General features: G+C 36.6%; 1 protein-coding gene across 2 annotated transcripts in view; it reads left to right on the top strand.

Moving 5' to 3' along the window:
* The window catches only part of VEGFC (vascular endothelial growth factor C), a 178892-nt gene that overhangs the window by 116861 nt on the left and 40223 nt on the right, over positions 1–21808 (top strand). For both annotated transcript variants that reach the window (XM_043971611.1, XM_043971610.1), the window contains 2 exons: positions 9475–9688; positions 11546–11736. In XM_043971611.1, coding sequence (XP_043827546.1) covers positions 9475–9688; positions 11546–11736 — 405 coding nt within the window. The remainder of the gene's footprint in view (positions 1–9474; positions 9689–11545; positions 11737–21808) is intronic.

Here is a 21808-nt window from a genome sequence, read left to right as displayed (position 1 = left end):
AGTATCCAATAATATGTCAAAATGTATATGACTTAATTAAAATATTTTATTGATTAAAATCATCATCATCAGCTTCAGCAAGTCATAGTCTTTTTTGCTATTAGAGGGTCTTGCCTTGATGTTGAAGGCTACTCAACAGAGTAGTGATTGCTGAAGTTTGGGGTGGTTGTGGCAGCTTCCTAAAATAAGACAACAATGAAGTTTGCTGTTATCAACTGAGTCTTCCATTCACCTGAACACTGAGAAGCCATTGTAGGGTTATTAATTGGCCTAATTTCAATATTGTTACATCTGCAGAAATAGGGAGGCCTGAGGACATGGGGACTGATCAGTCAGTGGGACAGTCTGAACACAAACAAGAATTAAGTTTGCAATCTTAAAGGGGCACAGTCTATGGAACCCCAAAACAATTACAATGGTGACATCAAAGATCACTGGTGCCAGATCACCATGACAGATACAGAATAATTAAAATGTTTGAAATATGGCCAGAATTAGTACCAAACTGTGACGCAGAGATATGGCATGAGTGCATGCTGCTGAAAAAATGGCACTGATAGACTTGCTTGACATAGGGTTCCCACAAAATTTCAATTTGAAAAAAAAAGAGAAGTGCAATAAAACAAGGTATGCCTGCATAGCTTGTTTGTATGTAGTTGTTTGCACATTGTCTCCTCCATTAGAAGGTGACCACTTTAAAATCTCCTGGAGCTTTTGCTTTTCTTTACACACACACACACACACACACACACACACACACACACACACACACACACACACACACACCAGCACCTCACAAAGTGTCTACAATATACTACATATATAGCAAGTGTTTAATAAATATTTATTGATGGAGTGACTATATAAGATATGTATGTTAATGGACTAAATGGGATTTACATTCTGCTTTTTGTCATACTCTAAACATTACCCGTTTTCCATCCACTTTTCCATTGTGAACAAACTGATTAACCAATCAATAAACATTTATTAAGTGCATACTATGTGCCAGGCACTCTGCTAAGCACTGGGGATAAAAAAAAGTCAAAAGACAGATCCTGAACTCAAGGAGCTTAAAATCTAATGGAAGAGACAACATGCAAGCCAATAGATACACCCTTATACATATGTAGTTGATCCTGGAGGCAGTAGGGAGCCACTTCAATTTACTGAATAGGGGGTGACCTGTCCTTCAGGAAAATCACTTTACTGAATAGAAGAAGGGGAGAGATTTAAGGCAGAGGAAGACCCACCATCAAGCTATTGCAAAAATGCACAGTTCCGGTGCCTGCACTAGAGGTTGCAGAGGTGAAATCGGATGGCCTTTGCATCATCTTGGAAAAGGAGAGAGATGAGAGATAGTGAGGAGTTCAGGATGACTCCTAGGTTTCAAAGTACAGTTATCCCTTCCACATCACAATTTTCCCCAATGGGTTTTTGATATATCATGGGTTGGCACAAAATTAACTGGAAAATGTAGGGGAATTTTGTGAAAGCTACAGACAACATATGAAGGCTAGAAGATGAGGCAGAGCCTATGACCAAATAGTTAACCCAAATTTTACAATAAGGTACTGTAAACACCCAATAAAAGAAAAAGAAATTGTATACTTCTCTGGTATGAAGGGTGGGCCAAAAATTTTTGCACCTATTTTCCAAATCCTGTGGGTGCTGCATCTCTGACCCCTGTGCTATGGAAGGGATAACTGTAATCTCATATAATTAATCAATCAATAACCATTTTAATTACATACTATGTAGGAGAGATAACTGTACTCACATACAAAGTCAACACAATTCCTGCCTTCAAGTAGCTTATATTTTAATAGGGAAGACAACATACCCTTCTAAAGGTAAATAAAAAATATAAGTGGAGCTGCCACAAGAGCAACTTGGAAGGCACCATTACCTTAGGGGAACCAAGAGAGGTGTTATGCAGAAAGCAGAGCTGCAGCTCAATACTGAAGGAAAACAGGGATTCCAGGAGGGAGTGAATTCCCAGGGGGCATGGCCAGTACAAAGGCAGGTACAAGAGATGGAGTCTTATGTGTAAGGAATACCAAGAAGACCAGTTGGGGTGAACTATGTGCATAGAATGGATTTCTACAAAGCCTGGGAAGTATATGGCTAGGTTGTGGAGAGACTTTTTAAAAGTGCCAAGTAGAAATTTACATGCTCAACATAACAAGGAGACATTGGAATTTATTAAATTCCATATACAAAAAAGAAACAATGGCTGCCCCTTCAATTTAGTCACATTTTCATGCTATTTTTCTTTAATATGGTGTGCTATTATGTATGCAGTTCTCTATTTCCACGAATATATCCATTTACTTGTCATTGGACAAAAATTGTACTTTGAGAGAATTACTGAGTTAAATTAATGCTTTTAAGTAGTCCATGAATTATGAGATACTTAGCACCTTTTGTCCTTTCCTAACTACTTTGGAAGTGAAAGTGGGTCACACAAAACCAAGGGCTATTTAGGATTTTGCTATATTTCATAGGTCTTAAGGCTAGAGATTTCATTGTTTATCAGTGAAACTAAGTCTCTCTCTCTCTCTCTCTCCCTCCTTCATACACACATATATACCTACATATATACCTACACACATATATACCTACATACACATGCACATACATATATGCATATGCATACATACAGATATACACACATATGATATACATATACATGTGTGTGTATATATACATTTATATACATGTGTGTGTATCGAAAAATTTTCTAGCTCATTAGAAACTCAGAACCCAACAAAAATCTTACATTCTGCTTGCATGGTATTTTAGAACCTCCATGGAGACCAAAAACAAACAGACAGACAAACAGCAATAAACCAAAAAAAGACATCCAGCGATATAGAAACCAGGTATTTTAGAAACACAACAGGACAATGATGGAGACATGGAAATAGAATCTGACTGGAACAGAGACAAGAAGAAATCAAGACACAGGCAGTAACACTAAAATACAGGACACAACAAAAACAGCCTCGGAGAACAGTCCTAAGAGATAGGAATACAGAGAAAGTGAAAGGGAGAGGCAGGGAGAAAGAGAAGAGTAAAGAGAGACAGACAGACAAACAAAGATAGACACAGAGCACTAAGCCAGAGACAAAGAGAATTGATTTTTAGAAAACAGAGAAGGGGAGGTGCAGAAATGTCCTGAGACAAAGAGTGGATTTTTGTCATAAGTACCATTGTCGAAAGCAAGGTCATCCCAGGTACATCTGTGAAACTGTACTAACAACTAAAATAGTAGAAGCCTAGATGTCTTTAAATGTCAAGCTAAAGAGATTGGCCAATGGTCTACTGAATGTGTTTTAATTTAAAAGGTGGCATTTATCTTCCTAAGGAACTTTTTTTTATTATAGCAATATTGTGTTTCTGAAATTAGATAAATATTTGAGTGTTAAAATGTCATCTTTCAAGTGAAAACAATAATGAAGTTTTGATATTTACCCACCCAAATGAGGCACTATGCAGAAGACAGTATGTGTGTGAATCTTCTTCCCTGTTACAGGTCAGGGAATATAGCAATGAAAAATACCTAGCATTTCACAACCAGAAGATCTGTCATAGGGCAATTCAATCATCTGGGTTGAATTGGCTTTCTAGCCACTTCAGAGACTTTAGATTCATATGGGTCTTTAGGGTTACTTCACAAAACAAAATTTACAGGGATTATCATCCCGTGCATCTAGCTGCTAAGAAGTGAATAGATTTTTCAGCAGGATACCAAAACCTTAATATAAAAATGACTGACAGGTAAATAAAGGCCCTAATCATCAACTCATTGTAAAACTTAATCAAAAGGATTTGCTAAGGGGATTTGAATAAATCACTAATTTTTCATCCTTTTGAGGAGACAAACATCTTTGAGACTCTAAGGATTGTGTCCTTGTAGTCATTTTCTGCTACCTACCTCTCCAGAATGCCATCAGAAAGAATTCTTTGTAAACCTTAGACATTTATGGAAATATGAGTTAGTATTATATTCATTAATAACAATAAGTAATAATAATAAATACAAATGAATTTTCCAGGTGGTGATCTTTAGAAGGAAAAACCCATGTGTTTAGAATTTATGAAATTAGATGGAATCTCTAGTCATCTCCCTTACACTTTGCTCCCTATTTCTCCCTCCCTATAAAAATTCCTAAGCATCTAAAATATTTTGATAAATAAAAATCACATTATGTTTAAGTCATAGATTTTAAAGCTGGAAGAGACTTTAGAAATCTTCTAGTCTAACTTTCTTCTTTTACAGATGAATAAACTGAGGCTCAAAAGGATGAAATATCTTTCCCAAGATTTCACCTCTTACAAATGGAAACGGTATAACTAGGGTCCAGTTCTTTTGATTCTTTATCAAAATATGTCTTATGTCCTTTGTACTTGTCATTGATAATTTCATCAACAATACAGAGAACTACTTGTCCACTCACCTGTTTTTAGGGAGAAAGTTGCTTGAGGTCAGGTGAGAAGGGAATAATCCAATGCTTTTCCTGCTAAATTAATTTTAGGTGAAGGGTTAAAGCAGAAATCTTTTATTATGGTGGGGTGGGATTTTTCTCCAATTGTCCGAGGGCAGATATTGAAAGGGGTGCATAGGGGAGGATAAAGAGGGGTTGGGGGAGGAGTGGACTAATTGGTTTCTGTAGTTATTATGATTATGATTGAAACTTTTGAAGGCTACTAAGAAAAAGGAAATTAGATGCCTAGAAATGGAAGTGCTAAAGTACATGTTTCATCTTACTCTGGTCAATTCCATTTCATCTCACCCCAAAGTAAAAAGGATAGCATGTTTCTTTTTAGAAGAAAAAACTGTCCCCTCCCATTTTAAAAGCTTGTTTTGGGGCAGCTAGGTGGTACAGTGGATAAATCACTGGTCCTGGATTCAGAAGGACCTGAGTTGAAATCTAGCCTCAGACACTTGACACTAGCTGTATGACCCTAGGCAGGTCACTTAACCCTCATTGCCCTAACCCCCCCCCCCCCCCCCCCCGCCTCCCGCCTCAAGTGTGGAGAGAAGAAAAGGAAATCTATGTTTTTACACTGCTTTCTTTGAACAGCAAACCCTAGTAGGGAACAGCAAAGTTCTATCTTTTTACCTTGGGGAATGACCTGTGCTGCCTAGCATTTATTCCATCTTTAACCTTGTAGCCTTTGAGAAATCCCATTCAGCTTTAAGGACTTTTGAGTATCTTTTCCCAGAGGAGAAAAACTGCATTTCTCTTCATATTAGATCACCCTTAAAAACTCAGATTTGCTAGACACCCAGTTGACCCTTTGTAGCCACAGCATGAGGATGTAGTTACGGAATCAGGCCTTGAGTAAATAGCTACAGCCGCGAACTTCACTGTCTGTTACCAATTCCTTTTTCTCTGATCCCGAATATTTGAAGAGGACATGTGCTTTTAGGTGTGGCAAATTACTTTAACGTGATCCATGTGTATCCTTTTCCTCCCGTGAATGTCTAAAGATTCCTAGTGACTGCTCAGTCACTGAGTGACACTCTCAGAGTCATAAGAGGCAGTTCATAGAAATCTTGGCAAGTCAGCTGAATGGACCGCTGGCTCTGGATACTCGTACTTATGCAGCTCAGTGCCTAGTTTTGCTTCACTGACAAGCTCAGGACCATGAATGGTGTCAATAAGACAGGAGTGGCAAAGGGTTACTAGGGAGTGAGCTCTCTAGGGTGACCTCCATGGCAAAAGAGAGAGATGTGACATACTTGTGTGAAGATCTGGCACTGAACCTTAGCTTTCAATGCTTCTAACTTAGGTCCCTGGGGTACTAGCCCCTCTTCTTGGAACCAATGCATTCTTATTAAACTTCTCTTATTCCTAAAACCAACCCCATGTGGCATCAAGCCTGCTGGACCTCCCTGGCCCTTCATGTGATCTGGTTCTCTGCATGCAGAGATAGTCCACACCTAATATGTCAAGACACATTCTTCTTATGCCATCATTTTCAAGTGTCCTGGTTTCTATTTTCTTTTCACATGAGTGAATTTTTAGGGTTTATAAATAGAAGAAACACTACAGAATTTTCAAAAAAATTCAGGAATTGACATTAGAAGTATGCCTTTAAAAACAACCTGCCCTTTCTCTGGAGTGAGTGGCACTTGAGCTTTCTAACCTTGTTTTTAAATAATAATGGTATCCCATGACCACTTCAATCACAAAACTTTATCCTGCTTTCTGCTAGGCTCTTGCTGCCCAAATTAAGCTTAGGAAATACATTTTGAAGCAACATATGTAGATGAGTATATGTATGTTTATATTTTGATAGTGTGTGTGTATATATATATATACATATATAGTGTGTGTGTGTATAAAAGCATACATATGCTTATATACATATACATGTATGTACATATGTATATGAATGTATGTGTGTGTATATTGTAAGGGGCTAAAATCCTAGCTATACTGTCTAAAATATCTAATGAGTGGTCACCAATAAATTATAAGCTTTAGCAAGAGTATTTAAGTGTTTAAGTATTTATTAAAGAGCATTAGGATCTAATGATCAGAGAGAAAGTTAAAAATCTAACTATTTCTAAGAGACCCCATCATCCAACCTGCCATGGCAAGGTCAGGAACCAAAAAGACCAAACATTTTCCTCTTTCTCCCAGAAGCCTCCTGTGAAACTGGGAATATCCTGTCCACACGCAAACATAGCTCCAAGCTAATTGGCTGGTAGCTTTGATAGACAGTACCCATGAGCAAGGAAAAGCTGCATGGCTTGCCCTCAGACGCCTTCTCCTCATGGCAGAGCTTTAGGTGGCATCACTCCAATCGTTAATATATATACATATATAAATATAATGACCCTTTATTTTGATCTTGTCAACATTGCTCTTCATACCAAACTATGGGAGAAGGTGATGAAATGACCACCTTTTACTATAATTTCATTATTTAGTAAATAGGTAGATATCAAACATAAGAATGGGTATTCTTAAATATTACAGATTGAAGTAGCCAGTTGTCTATTAACATATAAAATGCCAGACTGTCATATAATCCTTCTTTTGACTATCTTTCCAATGTATTTTTCTCTAACTATGCTTCCTTCCTCTGTGAAATAAGCAATTAGTTGATTTGTAAATAATTCACACATTTCAATCACTTTCACATACCAAAAATTACTTTGTATTTTGTTGTATATACATGTGTTTATATAAATATACATATATTTATATGTATATATATTCATGTACATTGATATGCATATGTATATATGTCTCTGTATATACATATGTATGTTTACGTATTGTTTCCTCCAATGGAGTGTAAGCTCTTTGAGGATAGAAATTGTTTCATTTCTTTTTTACTTTGTATCATAGTGCTTAACAAAGTTCCTTACACATAGTAGGTGAATAATAAATGCTTGTTGATTAATTGATTTTAATACATTGCCACATAGCACCAATTTTGTGTAAGTTATTAGTTGAATTTAAAATATCCACATGCTGTGGAATGGCAACTAGTCAATATTATAAGCCAAGGTTGGTTTTAATAGCTTCTTTGACATTGGACCACAAAATTGATAGCATATCAACAGATGGGGTATTGACATCCATGAGATCACAGTCACTTTAACATATGGAAATTGTGTATCTTAGTATGGTACCTCTTAGGAAATAAAAATCCTATCTTTACAGAATGAAATTAACATGGTTATCATGATTTAAACTAACTTGAAAAATTAAAATCCAAAAATATAATTTAGTCTTCTAATTGCCTCAATTTCCAGCAATTCATTTAACAATCTCAGTGATTTAGCAGTCTATCAATAGACATGGAACAAGCTTTATGGAAATAGATCACATGGCAATGTTATGCAATTATGTTGTGTAAAGGTAAAACTCCTTTCCAAGTGAATGATACTTAGAGTAGACAAATCAATTATACACAAACATACACACACACACACACACACACATATACAAAGAGAGTGAGAGAGGTGGATGGGTGTGCATATGTGTCTATATGGTTGTACATGTGTGTACATATACATGCATACACATATGTGTATATAGGATGTGGTAAAATTTGCTTTCAGGTGTTCTCTGCTTTTCCTGCTATGGAGAGAGTAATTCACTCATTATAAGTCCAAAATTCCAGGGTACATACTACACTATAAAAAATGACTTTTTAAATATTTTTCCAGGATTTTCAGATTAAGAAATATTTTTTAAACTCTTCCACTTATTTCTATTCTTTTTTTTTTTTAGTGAGGCAATTGGGGTTAAGTGACTTGCCCAGGGTCACACAGCTAGTAAGTGTTAAGTGTCTGAGGCCGGATTTGAACTTTGGTCTTCCAAACTCCAGGGCAGGTGCTCTATCCACGGTGACACCTAGCTGCCCCTATTTCCATTCTTTTCAAGTAGATTTAGAAAAGTTTTATGAGTTTTGTTGCTGTAGTGACTATTTAGAATATGCTTCAAAGTATTCTATTTAGTAAACACAAATATAAAATCGTCTAAATGCTTGTACCATTAAATACAATTTTATGTTTTTTAAAATATATATTTTGACAGCTAAACAATTTCAGAACAGTTACAGGAAGAGTGTTTGTTTTCCCTCAACATTTCAAAAGTCTCTGTCCTGAGTATCATGGGAAATAACATTTTTTAAATGGAATTGTGTACTCCCCTATTTATTTGGTGATTCTAAGGCAACAACTTCTAACCTAGGTTGTTGGTATTATTTCAAAATCTGTATTAGATTTCCTTTGTTACTGATATCTCTGAATAAAATAAAAGTAATATAATAGTTGCTGCTTTGTTTGACTTATACTGGAGGGTAATAGAAGGGCAAACTTCTAATTGTCAAACTACTAAAAGCAACTATCTATAAAATTGATGTTAGGATCATATATTTCTTGTTTGAAGAATACTTTAGTAAAAATACCCATCTCTATAAAGAACAGAAATAACCAAAAAGTTAAAATTAATCATCAAATTATAACTCCAAAAAGTAGTTTGCTTTTTTAAAAAAGCCATAGCTGGTTTGAAAAGCTTTTAATAGCTTACTAATAATTTAAAATGTTTTCAGCATGAACTCTACAATCAAGAAAAAAGAAATACTTTGTTTATTCATTCATCAAATATTTATTGAAGAAATACACAAAAAAGTTATAGTTAACTATCAAATTCTAGCTCCAAACAATAATTTACTGAAAACTATTCACAATTTTAAAAGTTTGGAATTTATTTGTTAAAAACATAAGGTAATGTTTTTATCATGAACACTGTAGCCAAGACAAAAATAAGAACTTTTTTTCATCTACTCTTCAAACCTCTATTTAGCACCTAATATGTGCAAGTCACTATAGCCTCGTCCTTCAAGAAAAAGAACACAGCAAACTTTAGCTTTTTAGCATCTTGCCTTCTAAATCATGAAAATCTGAAAAATAATTCATGTTGCATTTTTCTTTAACAGGATAATGCAAGCAGAGATCTGGAAGAGCAGTTGCGGTCTGTGTCCAGTGTGGATGAACTTATGACAGTCCTTTATCCAGAATATTGGAAAATGTTCAAATGTCAGTTGAGGAAAGGGGGCTGGCAGCAAAATGGGGAGCACCCCAGTCCTGATACAACGAGTGAAGAGAATGTCAAATTTGCTGCAGCACATTATAATGCAGAGATCTTGAAAAGTAAGTGCAGAAAAGAAAACATATAACATAAGTCCTGGAATTAAAACCAGGGATGGGGGCGGGGGGGAGAGATATCCTTTCTCAACCTGCCCCTCCACAATTGAGTATCTGTACTTTTCTATACAACCTTTAGATTTTCTTATGGTCAAAGAAAGGGACTGATATGTGTGTGTGTGTGTGTGTGTGTGTGTATGTATATATATAGATAATCTAGTAGTATTGTTTACTACAATCAAATTGGCTGGGAATAAAACTTGTGTGTTTCTCATGATGCTTTAATTCCTTCATTTGCTGTACGATGGAGCAGTGAATCCCCTTTTATGTATATACATATAAGTGTATATTTCACATGCATGCTCCTTCTTACCATCTTGTAAATCATCTGTTCATTCTTTCAAGTAAGGTTTCCTAAATGATCCATTTACATGCAATGGGAAGAGAAAACAGTCATTTTTTCCCCAAAAGGTGCTTTATGGCTGATTGTTTAGAGCTATGATTGGCTTCAGTAGAGGCAGGGTGATACGAGAAAAAGAATATTGGATTTGGAATCAAATCCTGCCTCTTTCACTTACTTTCTGTGCGACTTTGGACAAGTCTCTTAACTTTTCTCTGTCTCAGGTGCCTCATCTTTAAAATGAAAGGGTTGTACTAGATGGCCCCTGAGACCACTCCCAGCTTGAAAAACATGATTCTGGCTACTTGTGAATCCAATGACATTTTCTAAGTGAGCCCTATGGGGAAAATAAGCATATAAAAATCAGTTAGGTGTATTTTGCTCACTGTTCCTCAGTTTCCTTTAGTGGATGATGCTATATTGAATTAATGGCACTCTAGACAGTTTTCTTCATTTGTTAAGTAAAATAATATAACTTTCATAATATTAATATAAAACATTAATGTATTTATAATTTGAAGCAAAAATCAAGGCTTCTTAATATGAATCAATAATATCTTTTTTTCTCCAACAAAGCATTTTTTGGCAGTAGGGAGCAACCTAGAACTTTGAAAGCAGCATCAATTTTAACAGGGGTATAATTTAAATATTTGGGCCAATAGATTGGCTGTTTGCATCTCAGAAACACAGGGTAATTCAAAGTAAATGGCCTAGAATCACTGAATAATAGAGCCAAAAGGGGAAATACAGTTGAAGAAACTGAACTCCAATAAAAAGCAGAGCCAGCATTCAAATCCAAGTCTTTGGATAAGTCTTTAGCTTACAAGTGTATGACTCTTTCCATTGTACCATGCACAAAGATGATTAGTTTGCAAAAAGAGGTGGAGTAGGATATCGTACCTTATTTGTAGAAATACTTCCACTTTATGCAGATGCAGCATTGCCACTTCCTAGATTTCCCAGAAAGCTCTTCTGAGTTTGGTGTTGGACAGCGTCCAGACCATCTCCCCATTTACATTTGGTTTAATGAGAACAAGGCAATAATGTTGTTTGTTTTTACTTGAAAACCACAAAGACAGTGCATGCTGAAGAAAACTGGCATGATTACATTGCTGTAGAATTTGTAAACAGCAAATATTAAACTCTCATTCTCTGAAGCAAGGAAAGAACTGCACAGAGATCCCATGGACTGGTCTTTGTGGTTTTTCATAAAATGTAAAACCTTAGATTGTCTGAAATTTGTAGAAAGGGGTTTCCTTTGAAAAATTCTTCAGGTGGTATGTGAGCTCTTCTGCTCCTTATCCCAGTATTTGGGATTCTAGCTTCCATTTCTTCATTAAAATTCCATATGTCACCAAATAAAGCACCTAAGAGTATAAACATGTTGGTTTTATTCTAAATGTGAGTGACCTCCTGCTGCCATGTTTTCTTTATAACTTATGGACTTCCCTATGACTCGGCAGGTATTGATAATGAGTGGAGAAAGACTCAGTGCATGCCACGTGAGGTGTGTATAGATGTGGGGAAAGAGTTTGGAGCAGCAACAAACACCTTCTTTAAACCTCCATGTGTATCCATCTACAGATGTGGGGGTTGCTGCAACAGTGAGGGACTGCAGTGTATGAACACCAGCACAAGTTACCTCAGCAAGACGGTAGGTATTTAAGTCATGTTTTGAGATTACTCTTGATAAATAAATAAATATATATACATATATGTATGTATATGTGTGTATATATATGTGTGTGTGCGTGTATATATATATTCTTGTCATAGTAGGCAAAAGCTGGTTATATATTTATAATGGCTTTGAATAGAAATCAAACCAGTCCAGAATGTATGGTGTATTTTCTTTGGAGATCAAAGTGCAGCAGAGTATTTCTTACTAAGATTATGATGCCTTTTGTTGTTGTTGTTGTTGTTGAGGCAATTGGGGTTAAATTACTTGCCCAGGGTCACACATCTAGTAAGTGTTAAGTGTCTGAGGCTGGATTTAAACTCAGGTCCTCCTGACTCCAGAGCTGGTGCTCTATCCACTGTGCCACCTAGCTGCCCCATGATGCTTTTTTTGGGGTTAGGAATCCCTAAAGAGAGGCAGTGATGCTTGATTTGGTTGGTACAAGGCTAATTAAATAAAATTTTAATTATTTTAGGTAAGATATTAAAGTTATCATTTAGGTACACATGTGTGTGGGTGCTTGTATGTATACACACATATATAATTATTTGATTATTTTAAGTACAGATTTAGCTCTCCTACACTTGGAAAGATGACAAATTTAGGTTATATGGAATAATCAATGGAATAGAAATTCATTAATATAAGCTAAAGAGTTCAACAAAATCATGATCATTTGAACGTTTACTAAGTGCCTGCTATCAGCAAGGCATTGTACTGGGCATTGGGAATACAAAGTCAAAACCAAATAGTTCTTATACTATATCTCAAGCATTTTGTCTAACCTGTGCTTTCTCTAATTTTAAATTGTAAGGTTTTTGGTGTGCAGGAGAATATGTCTTAAGTTTAAGTTTATGAATGGTTCATTCATAACTAACGTAATGTCTAAATGCATGTGTTTCTGTGTTTATGGGTAATATATAGAAGAAGAGTTTCTCTGTTCAAGCAGCTGTGCATATGGCTTGTTATAACTAAGCAACTGAGCATCATATTGTTTATGGAGGTATGAACGAAAGTGTTTATAGGCAAAGATATGTAGGGGATTGGTGACGTAGGCAGGGCTGATTTAAATTCTACCCAGCCAAAGAAAATTCTTGTGGTACTAAAAGATTTATCCAACCCATTTTCTTTTCTTTTTCCTTTTTTTCTTTTTTTTTCTTTGTTTTTTGCTGGGCAGTGGGGGTTAAGTGATTTGCCCAGGGTCACACAGCTGGTAAGTGTTAAGTGTCTGAGGTCGGATTTGAACTCAGGTACTCCTGAATCCAGGGCCAGTGCTTTATCCACTGTGCCACCTAGCTGCCCCCTTCCAACCCATTTTCAAGGCTGGGGTTGACAGGGAAAAAATTGAAATCAATCTTAAAACATAATCTGGTCACATTCTCTTTCACCTCCAAGATCTCAGTAAAAAGCTTCATCCTTTATGTTAAATGCATGGTAATTTGAAAATCTGATCTTTCTCTTCTGAATTTGGTGCATGTAATGCTGATGTTAGCCACTATTTGTGTATGGCATGTGACTTTTCATTGAAATAATCACTAGACATATCAGTGATCGCACCAAGGCAAAGAGAAGCCTGAGCTCTAATCAGATGCATGCTCTCTTTCTTCATTTTCCCCACCTGCATTCTGTCACCTAGGTAGAAGCATTTTACCTTTTTTATGGCACTAATGATGTCTTCAGTGAAATACTGCTCATCTTTGCAAGAAATAAGTTGAGAATCAATCATATAAAATTCTAGTTGACTTGTTTTCTGCGATATCTACTCACCATCATCTTGAAAGAACCAGTCAACCTATCTTCTTTTTTTTCTTTCTTTCTATACTTTTCAGATAAGAATTGCAAGGAAAAATAATTCTATAAACCTGAATTTTTCCTGGGCCTAAACCCTACAATATAAAAAATTGTATATGGTGATTTGGGACCTTATATTCTTCCTATATTTGCCCCACTACAGAAAGATTTTTAAACAAAGTTATAGGTCTTTAAACATTTCCCAAATGAATGGCTGATTTTATTGTCGTTCAGTCATTTTCAGTTGTGTCTAACTGTCATTTGGGGTTTTCCTGACAAAGATATTGGAATGGTTTGCCATTTCCTTCTACAGCTCATTTTACAGATCAGGAACTGAGGCAAACAGGGCTAAGTGACTTGTCCAAGGTCAGATTTGAAATCGGGAAGATAAATATTCCTGACTCCAACACAGGAACTCTATCCATTGCACTACTCCATATAGAAAAAAATGATGTAATAATTTTCATGTTACATATTATAAAGGAAAGAAATTGATAAATAAGGTATTACCCACAGAACCATATGTTTGTTGTTTGTTATCAGTAAAAGTTATAATCAACTTGGAAGGCTTTTCATTAGTTAAACTTTTGATATGTAAAAGTTAGAAATCCCAGTAAAATTGTACAAATTTTAAATGCAAGAGGCCAGGAAAAAAGGAGGATTTTAAATATTTTTTATTACAAAAGATATTTTATTAAAATAATAGGCAATCAGCTCAGGAATCATTGCTTGAAATTATACACTATTTTGACTAAGTTGATATTAGCTTAACAAGATTTTACTTGGTACAGCTTGTGCATCCTATTACTGAAGCATAAACATCCTTTCCAAAATCCTTTTATAAATATTAAAATTCCTGCTTTGGTAAGGGTGGACTGCATTATCAATTAACTACTTGGAATCTCTATTTTCTAAGTCACTGATTCATTCCACTATTAAATAGAAAATGATTATGTTGCTCAAACATTCTCCAAAAAGGATCATCCTTATGCAAAATTTATCACTATTACAAAAATGTTGCTATTTCACATTACTATTAAGTTATACATGTAAGAATTTGGCTTCAATGCTTTTCTGCTCTAAACATGGGACTTTCTGGATTTTTTATAAATGAAAATGTTGAAGTAGATAGTATGCTGAACTTGAAGTCAGGAAGTCCTGTATTCAAATCTCACTTCAGTTACTCCCCAGCTGTGTGATCGATCCTAAGTCAATTGTTCTCTTGCTTTTCCCCTATTCCTCATTTTGTCAAATGTAGGGGGCAGATTTGGATGGTCTCAAAAAGCCCTTTCAACCTATAAATTGGTGATCCTAAAATCCTAGAAAAAACAAATAGATGATCCAGATCTTTGGGAAATTGAAAGATAGATATTTTCTTGGATATAATATCAGAAAAGTATAGTTCTTGAGACTATTTCTTTCCAAAGGGTTCACCCCTCCGTGTTGTTGTTATTGAATCATTTCAGTTGTGTCTGACTCTTCATGACACATTTGGGGTTTTCTTGGCAAAGACTCTGGATTCGTTTGCATTTCCTTCTCTAGCTCATTTTACTGATAAGGAAATGGGGTTAAGTGACTTGCCCAAGGTCACACAGCTAGTGTCTGAGTTGGGATATGAACTCAGGAAGATGATTCTTCTTGAAACCAAGCCCAGGGTACATAGTATCCACTATGGTACCTACCTGCTCTGCCTCTTCCCCCATCATCCAATTTAAAGAAAAATGCAGTTTTAATTATTATATAGTTTCATTTATATCCATGAAAATGGAATTTGAGGATGGCAGGACTCTAATTTGGAAAAGTATGTATTATTTCTTGTTATAGTGTTGGATCAAAGCCACATCAAGCTGCTTGATCTTCTGAAATGTATTTTTTAAATTTATTTTGTCTGAAAAGTATTTTTTAAAGATTTGACCTCATACATTGTTAAATGTGGTAAAGGATATAGAGTAATATAGTAGCTTGGATTTAGGAAGACTCAGCTTTGAGCACTGCCTTTAATACATAGTAATTATATGATCCTAGAAATGGTTATTTAACTTCTCAGTGAACTATGTAACTGTATAATTGTAAATTACAGAGAAATTGTTGATATGCATTGGTTTAATGAATGGCACGTACTGGAAAGGGCTTAAAGGAGAAATTTGGGAGAAAATGTTACAGGTTTTAAGGATCCTTTCTTACCAAAAAAAGGCAAAATGCATCCTTTTAGGTTACTTTAGCCAACTTCTCTAATATGTCTTAATACCTTTAGTAATTGGTAGAGTAAATGCTCTAGTTTTTTTAAACTACTGTACCTCTCTAGCTGGGAGACTAATTTACACCTTTAGGCATAAGGATGAGCAACTTTTATCAAGATGTGTTTTTGTTGCTGTATTGTCACTATACCACAGTTAAACAATGTGCATAATGACAAATGAGCTGTATATTGTCAATACCTTGAGTTTCCAAAACAAAGTCATTTTGTTTGTCTGTATTTATCCTACTTCTTTGTGTCCTCACATTGAGGATAGTTACTCATTTGTATACTTAGCCATGGCGGAAATAAATGGCTGAGTACATGTCTGACAAATCCCTTATAAGGACATTGGAGCAGGGGCTCAATATGTTAGAAGCCTGTCTGAAAGCCTTGGCTTGGGCGCTGAAGGCATGCTGGCTAATACGAAAGAATGCTAAACTTGGTGTCAAAAATCATTGGTTTGAATCATGTCTTGGATACTTCATAGCTGATTGATAATGGACAAACTACCTGGCTTAGAAGTCCTTTTTTCATCTTTGTAAAATAGAGATAGAGTTTTTTTTTTCATCTATTCCATAGGATTCTTAAAGGGAAACCATTTTGCATGACACCTACAAATGTATAATTACTTTTCTCACAATATTTTAAAAAGCATCTCCTTAAAAGTTTTATATTTCCTGATCATCTGTACCATGAACAATATAGTTTAAACAAAGCTGCAAATAGGGGTAGGCAAAGTAAGGAGATATCTAGGATGTAGTTTGCAGAGCTACACGAGGGACATTTTAAAAATTGCTTTTATTTTTAATGCCAAGAAAATGTCACTTTCCATGACACATTGATATTTATTTCATAATAAGGCAAGTCACATGTGTTTAATGAAAGCTCAAAGCTTTCAGTAAGCAACAGCAAACACACAGCCAATTTTTCAGTCATGGGGGTTAGGAGTGCTACTGGGAATAATTTCGAAAGCTCATCAAAGATGCGCAAAAACATTCTCCTGGTCTACATTTAACTCTTCTGTGTTGCCATGAGAAAAACTGACCTTTTCATCAAACAATAAGTACTTCAATGATTTATGGTTGAAAATTTCAACTGTATCACCTTTAACCGTCTTTCCTTTTTGAAAGTAAGGAAAATACTCAATCTTCCATGTTAGCTGATAACAATAAAACCCCAAATTCCATTCTCCTTATGGAATATTATCTTAGTTTCTTTGTGATATAAGCCATGTTGAAACCTCAACTTTTAGTTAGGGGTTTTGAACCTCAGTTTTTGAACCTGATTTTCTTCATTATTATTTTGATAAATGCATTTCAATATCATTACTTTCCTATATAATCTTACATATTTTATATTATGTATTTAAAAACCTTATTCTAAGAAGGGATCCAGAGATTTCACCAGACTGCCACAAGGGAACACAACATGGAAAATATTAAGAGGCCTTGCATTAGGTAGGACCTAAGCTGAAAAAATTCAGGAAATAAATATCAATCATCAGTCCTGCTTAAGAAAACAGCATTTAACAGTCAAATATGCAGAAGTCAATTTTATATTGCCACCTTGCTGTGTTAGGCTTAGGTCAAGCTGGGAACATGACAGGCATAGAGTAGTTTTTTTTAAAGCTGTATATGCATATTATTGTATGTTTGACTACATGCCAAAGTCAAATTTGTCATACATCTGCTGCCACCTAAGACTGGATATCACCTGTGACTCTCTCTTAAGCTCTCTTCTCTTTTTATCCTAGGTAGTTAGGTAGTGAAGTGGATAGAATGTTAAACTTGCAGTCAGGAAGAACCGAATTCAAATTCTACCTCAGATACTAACTAGCTATTAGACCCCGACCAAGTCACTTAACAGCTTCAGTTTCCTCATTTATAAAACAGTAATAATAGCAAATAACTCCATGGATTGAAATAAGAATCAAATGAGACTAACATATAGAAAGAACTTTGCAAAATTTAAAGTACTATCAAAGTACTAGCTATTATTAAAATAATTATGATAACATTGTTATTATAATTTGGTCATTTTTATCCATGTTATGGGTTTGGTTATCACCTATATACACATGACTCCCAGTGCTCTCTATCCAGCCCTAATCTATCTCCAAGTCCTATTTCCTGACTGCCTTGTAGGCAAGATCTCCACCTGGATGCTACACCAGAACTCCATAACCAACATGTCCGAAACTGAAATTATAATCTTTCCCCTAAATCTGCCCTTTGCCCAATATTCCCTAGGGCACTACCATTCTTGTACTCAACTAACTTTGAAACCTCTCCTTCACCTAGTAGCCCATCTTTCCATCCTCCATTTTCATGTCAAGTCACTTGCCAAATCCCACAACCTCAGGCAAATCACTTAACCTTGCCAAACACTCAGTATGCTCATCAGTAAAATTAAGGGGTTGCATTAGATGCCTTTTAAGATTCCTTCTAGCTCCAGAGCTATGTTCCTATAGCCCTGGAATTTCACCAATTGTGCCCTCATGCTACTGTCACTTGAATTTCTGCCCTGATTACCACTTCTGTGAGTTATTGAAGTAGCCTCCCAGTTGCCTTCCCTGAATCCCAGTGTCTTCTCTCTCAAGCTTACACTTCCCACAGCTGACAAAATCCATCATCCAAGCAGTTAAGCCCCTGTCCAACCTGGTTCCAACTTGCCTAGTTCCACAGTTATTTCACATTGCTTCCTTTCACATACTTGATGTTTTCGTTGTAACTAATCTCAAAGGCCAGTTACATATCAAAACTAAACTACTAGTAGTTGTCCAAACTCAACATGGTATTTCCCATCTTCTTGCATTCTCTTAGACCTTGGGAACAAACCCTCATTTTCTCAACCTTCCAGGAGTTGAAGGCTTAGTTCAGAGACCATGGAAGTAACCACAGAGCCTTCCCATATCAGCACAGTTGAAAATATTCTCTCCCTCAACAAATATTCCTAGAGCCTTTTGCCTGATGTGGGGGACATCTCCCTAAATCACACTCATCTGTATATGTCTCTGGTAGAATGATAGCTCACTGAAAGCAAGGATTATTTTGTCTTGGTGTCCATGGCATTTGGCATGATTTTTTGCATGTTTCAGGAATATAAGAAATTTTATTTAACTGCATTTTGTTTGCCATCTTTCCCTTATTCCTACTTGTGTCAGAATACATCCAATGACTCTAAAGTTATCACAGCCCTCCCTTTCTCATTGCTTCTGGAACTATTACTGTAGAAGTCCTACTCAGCCCAGACTCTCACTGCCTGAGCACATAATGTGAGCATCTTTATGGAATGTAATCTCTTACCACTCAATATTATTCCCCTCAATGCACTGGTCAGTATGGGGGTTGAAATACTTCTTGTCCTTCATAGCTACTTCAAGGTTCTCTCCCTACCACCTCTTTTGTGAGGATTTGTTGAGTCCTTTGCAGGACTACTCATCTACTTTTGGTGTCCACATGCTAGCTCCAACAAGCAAGAGCATGTGCAATGGCCACACCCCAGTAAAACCATCTTCACAAATGGGCTAAGCCAGGTTGTGCTTAGTCAACAGACCTCAAACCCAATGGTGAGTTAGGGGAATTCCAAGCATGTTAATCCTTTCCCCAGTGGAATATGTGAATGAGAACAAATTGTTCCAAAGGTCATGAAGCAGGGACTGAGGAATACTTAGAGACTGGTAAGATATCAAAGATTCCAAGGTCATCCACTGCATCATAGGCCATCACTGATCATCTTGACTTTAGTCTTGCCACTGGACTTCAATGACTCTGAAAGAGAGAATGAGGCTGATGACTTTGTGCAACTTTGCCTCACTTACATTCAATTCACATGCAAGTCAAGATATCACCCTTGTGATGTCATTGGTCCTCTTCAAAAACAAAGGACAAATAGCAACAACTTCTACTTTGAGATCCATACTATTTGTATCCACCATCCAATCAAACCTGTTGGTAAGTTATAGGGAATGTGAAAGACTTCCCCTGACAGAATGGGTGGATGTTTCAGAAGCCATGAAAGCAGCAGAAGCAGATGCTCTGGAGTGCTTAGAGTTTTTGTCAGATATTGAAGACACAAAGTTTATCCATTGCATTCCAGACCATCACCAGTTGTAGCCAGTAGACTTTTGTCTAGCCACTTGACTTCAACAACTCCAGAAGAGATAATGAGGCTGACAACTTTGTGCAATTCTGCCTGACTTAAAACCAATTCACTCAAGTCAAGACATCACCTTGTGATGTTGCTGGGCCTCTTCAAAAATGAAAGATCAACAACAAGAACAATAATACACAATAAAATCCTGGTAGCTGTTGTCTATGAACCCACAGGTCACTTCTATTCCCTTTTCAATGAGTTTGGTACATGATTCACAATTTTTCTCTCCTCCCCAATATCCAACTTCTTACTGAGGGACTTTAAAATACATACTGACTTACCCTGAACCATCATAACCACTTGGTTCCTCAACTACTATGAGCTATTGCTCTGTCTCATCTCAAGCCACACTCAAAGACGGTCATAGACTTGATCTTGCATAACCCATCTCTACCGAGAATCCCCAAATCCTTTTAAGTAATCATGATCATTTCACCTCTCCTCTTCCTTCTCTTATAAAACCCTTTTTTTCATCCATGCCATGACCTCCTTTACCCCTCTATTCCCAAGCCATCTCCCCAGTCCTATCTATTCTTTCCTCTTTTCCTCATCTCAATCCGTTGGTGAAACAAGTCAACTCTACACTCTACTCCTCTCTCAGATCCCTAGCTTCCTTATCGTATCACCAATCATGCCCTCTCAAGCATTGGCCTTGTGACATGCATCTTTAGCACCTTCACTCCCACAGATATGCTACTGAATAAAAGAGAAAATCCAAACCATTATGCCCGCATCTACTAAAAATGTATGTTACACAACCTCAACTGGAACCTCACTGCTACTAAGCAGTCTTTCTATACCTGCCTTATCAACTCTCCATCCCACTCTCCACAATAGCTTTTCCAAACCTCTCCATCCCTTCTCAAACATCCCATGGCTGCACATCCCTCCACGCTCATATTTTACAGAAAAAAATGAGGCTATTTGCTGTAAATTCCCCTTTCCCTCCTTCCTTATCTCACATTCCTTTTGCCACTATCTCTTCCTTCACCCCTGTCTCACACAATGGGCTAGCCTTACTCTTTACTAAGGCTACTTGCTCAAGTGATCCCATTGCTTCCCATCTCTTCCAACAGATGCCTCCCTCTATTATCTCCATTCTATCACTTATTTTCAATCTTTCCCTTTCTACTGGCTAATTCCCTACTGGCTACAAACATAGTGATGTCTCCCCCATCCTGAACAAACCCTCACCTGATCCTTCCATCTCTGCTGTCAATATATCTCTCTTCTGCTTTTTGTGGCCACACTCCCCGAAAATGCCACCTACAATAGGTGTTTCCACTTTCTCTTTTCTTAGTCTCTTCTTAACCTTTTACAATTCTGCTTCTGACTCTCTGACCTCACAAGTAAATCTCTTAATTTCCAAATCCAATGGCCTTTTCTCAGTTCTCCTTCTCCTTGACCATCCTTCCCTCCTTGATATTCTCTTCTCTTTAGCTTTTCAGGACACCATTCTCTTCTAATTCTCTTCCAATTTATCACACCACTCCTCAGTGTCCTTTGCTGTAACCTTATCTAGATTATGCCCTCTCACCTAAGATGTCCCACAGGGTTCAGTCCTTGGCCTCCTCCTCCCTCTATACTATTTGTCTTGGTGATCATCTTCCCCATGAATTTAGTTACCATCTCTATACTGGTGATTCTCAGATCTACATATCCTTCCCTAACCTCACTGATCACCTCCAATTACTTTTCAAACTGGATGTCCAGGAGACATTTTTAACTCAGTATGTCCAAAAATAGAATTCATTATCTAACCCCCTAAACTCTCTGCTCACTTTCCCTATTATTGTAGAGGACAACCTCATCCTCCTGCTCCCTCAGGTTCAGAGATATCCCAGATTTCTTACTATCTCACAT

Source organism: Dromiciops gliroides, chromosome 6, assembly GCF_019393635.1.
Source record: "Dromiciops gliroides isolate mDroGli1 chromosome 6, mDroGli1.pri, whole genome shotgun sequence".
Classification (NCBI taxonomy): domain Eukaryota; kingdom Metazoa; phylum Chordata; class Mammalia; order Microbiotheria; family Microbiotheriidae; genus Dromiciops; species Dromiciops gliroides.
This window is presented reverse-complemented; position numbering and strand designations above follow the sequence as displayed.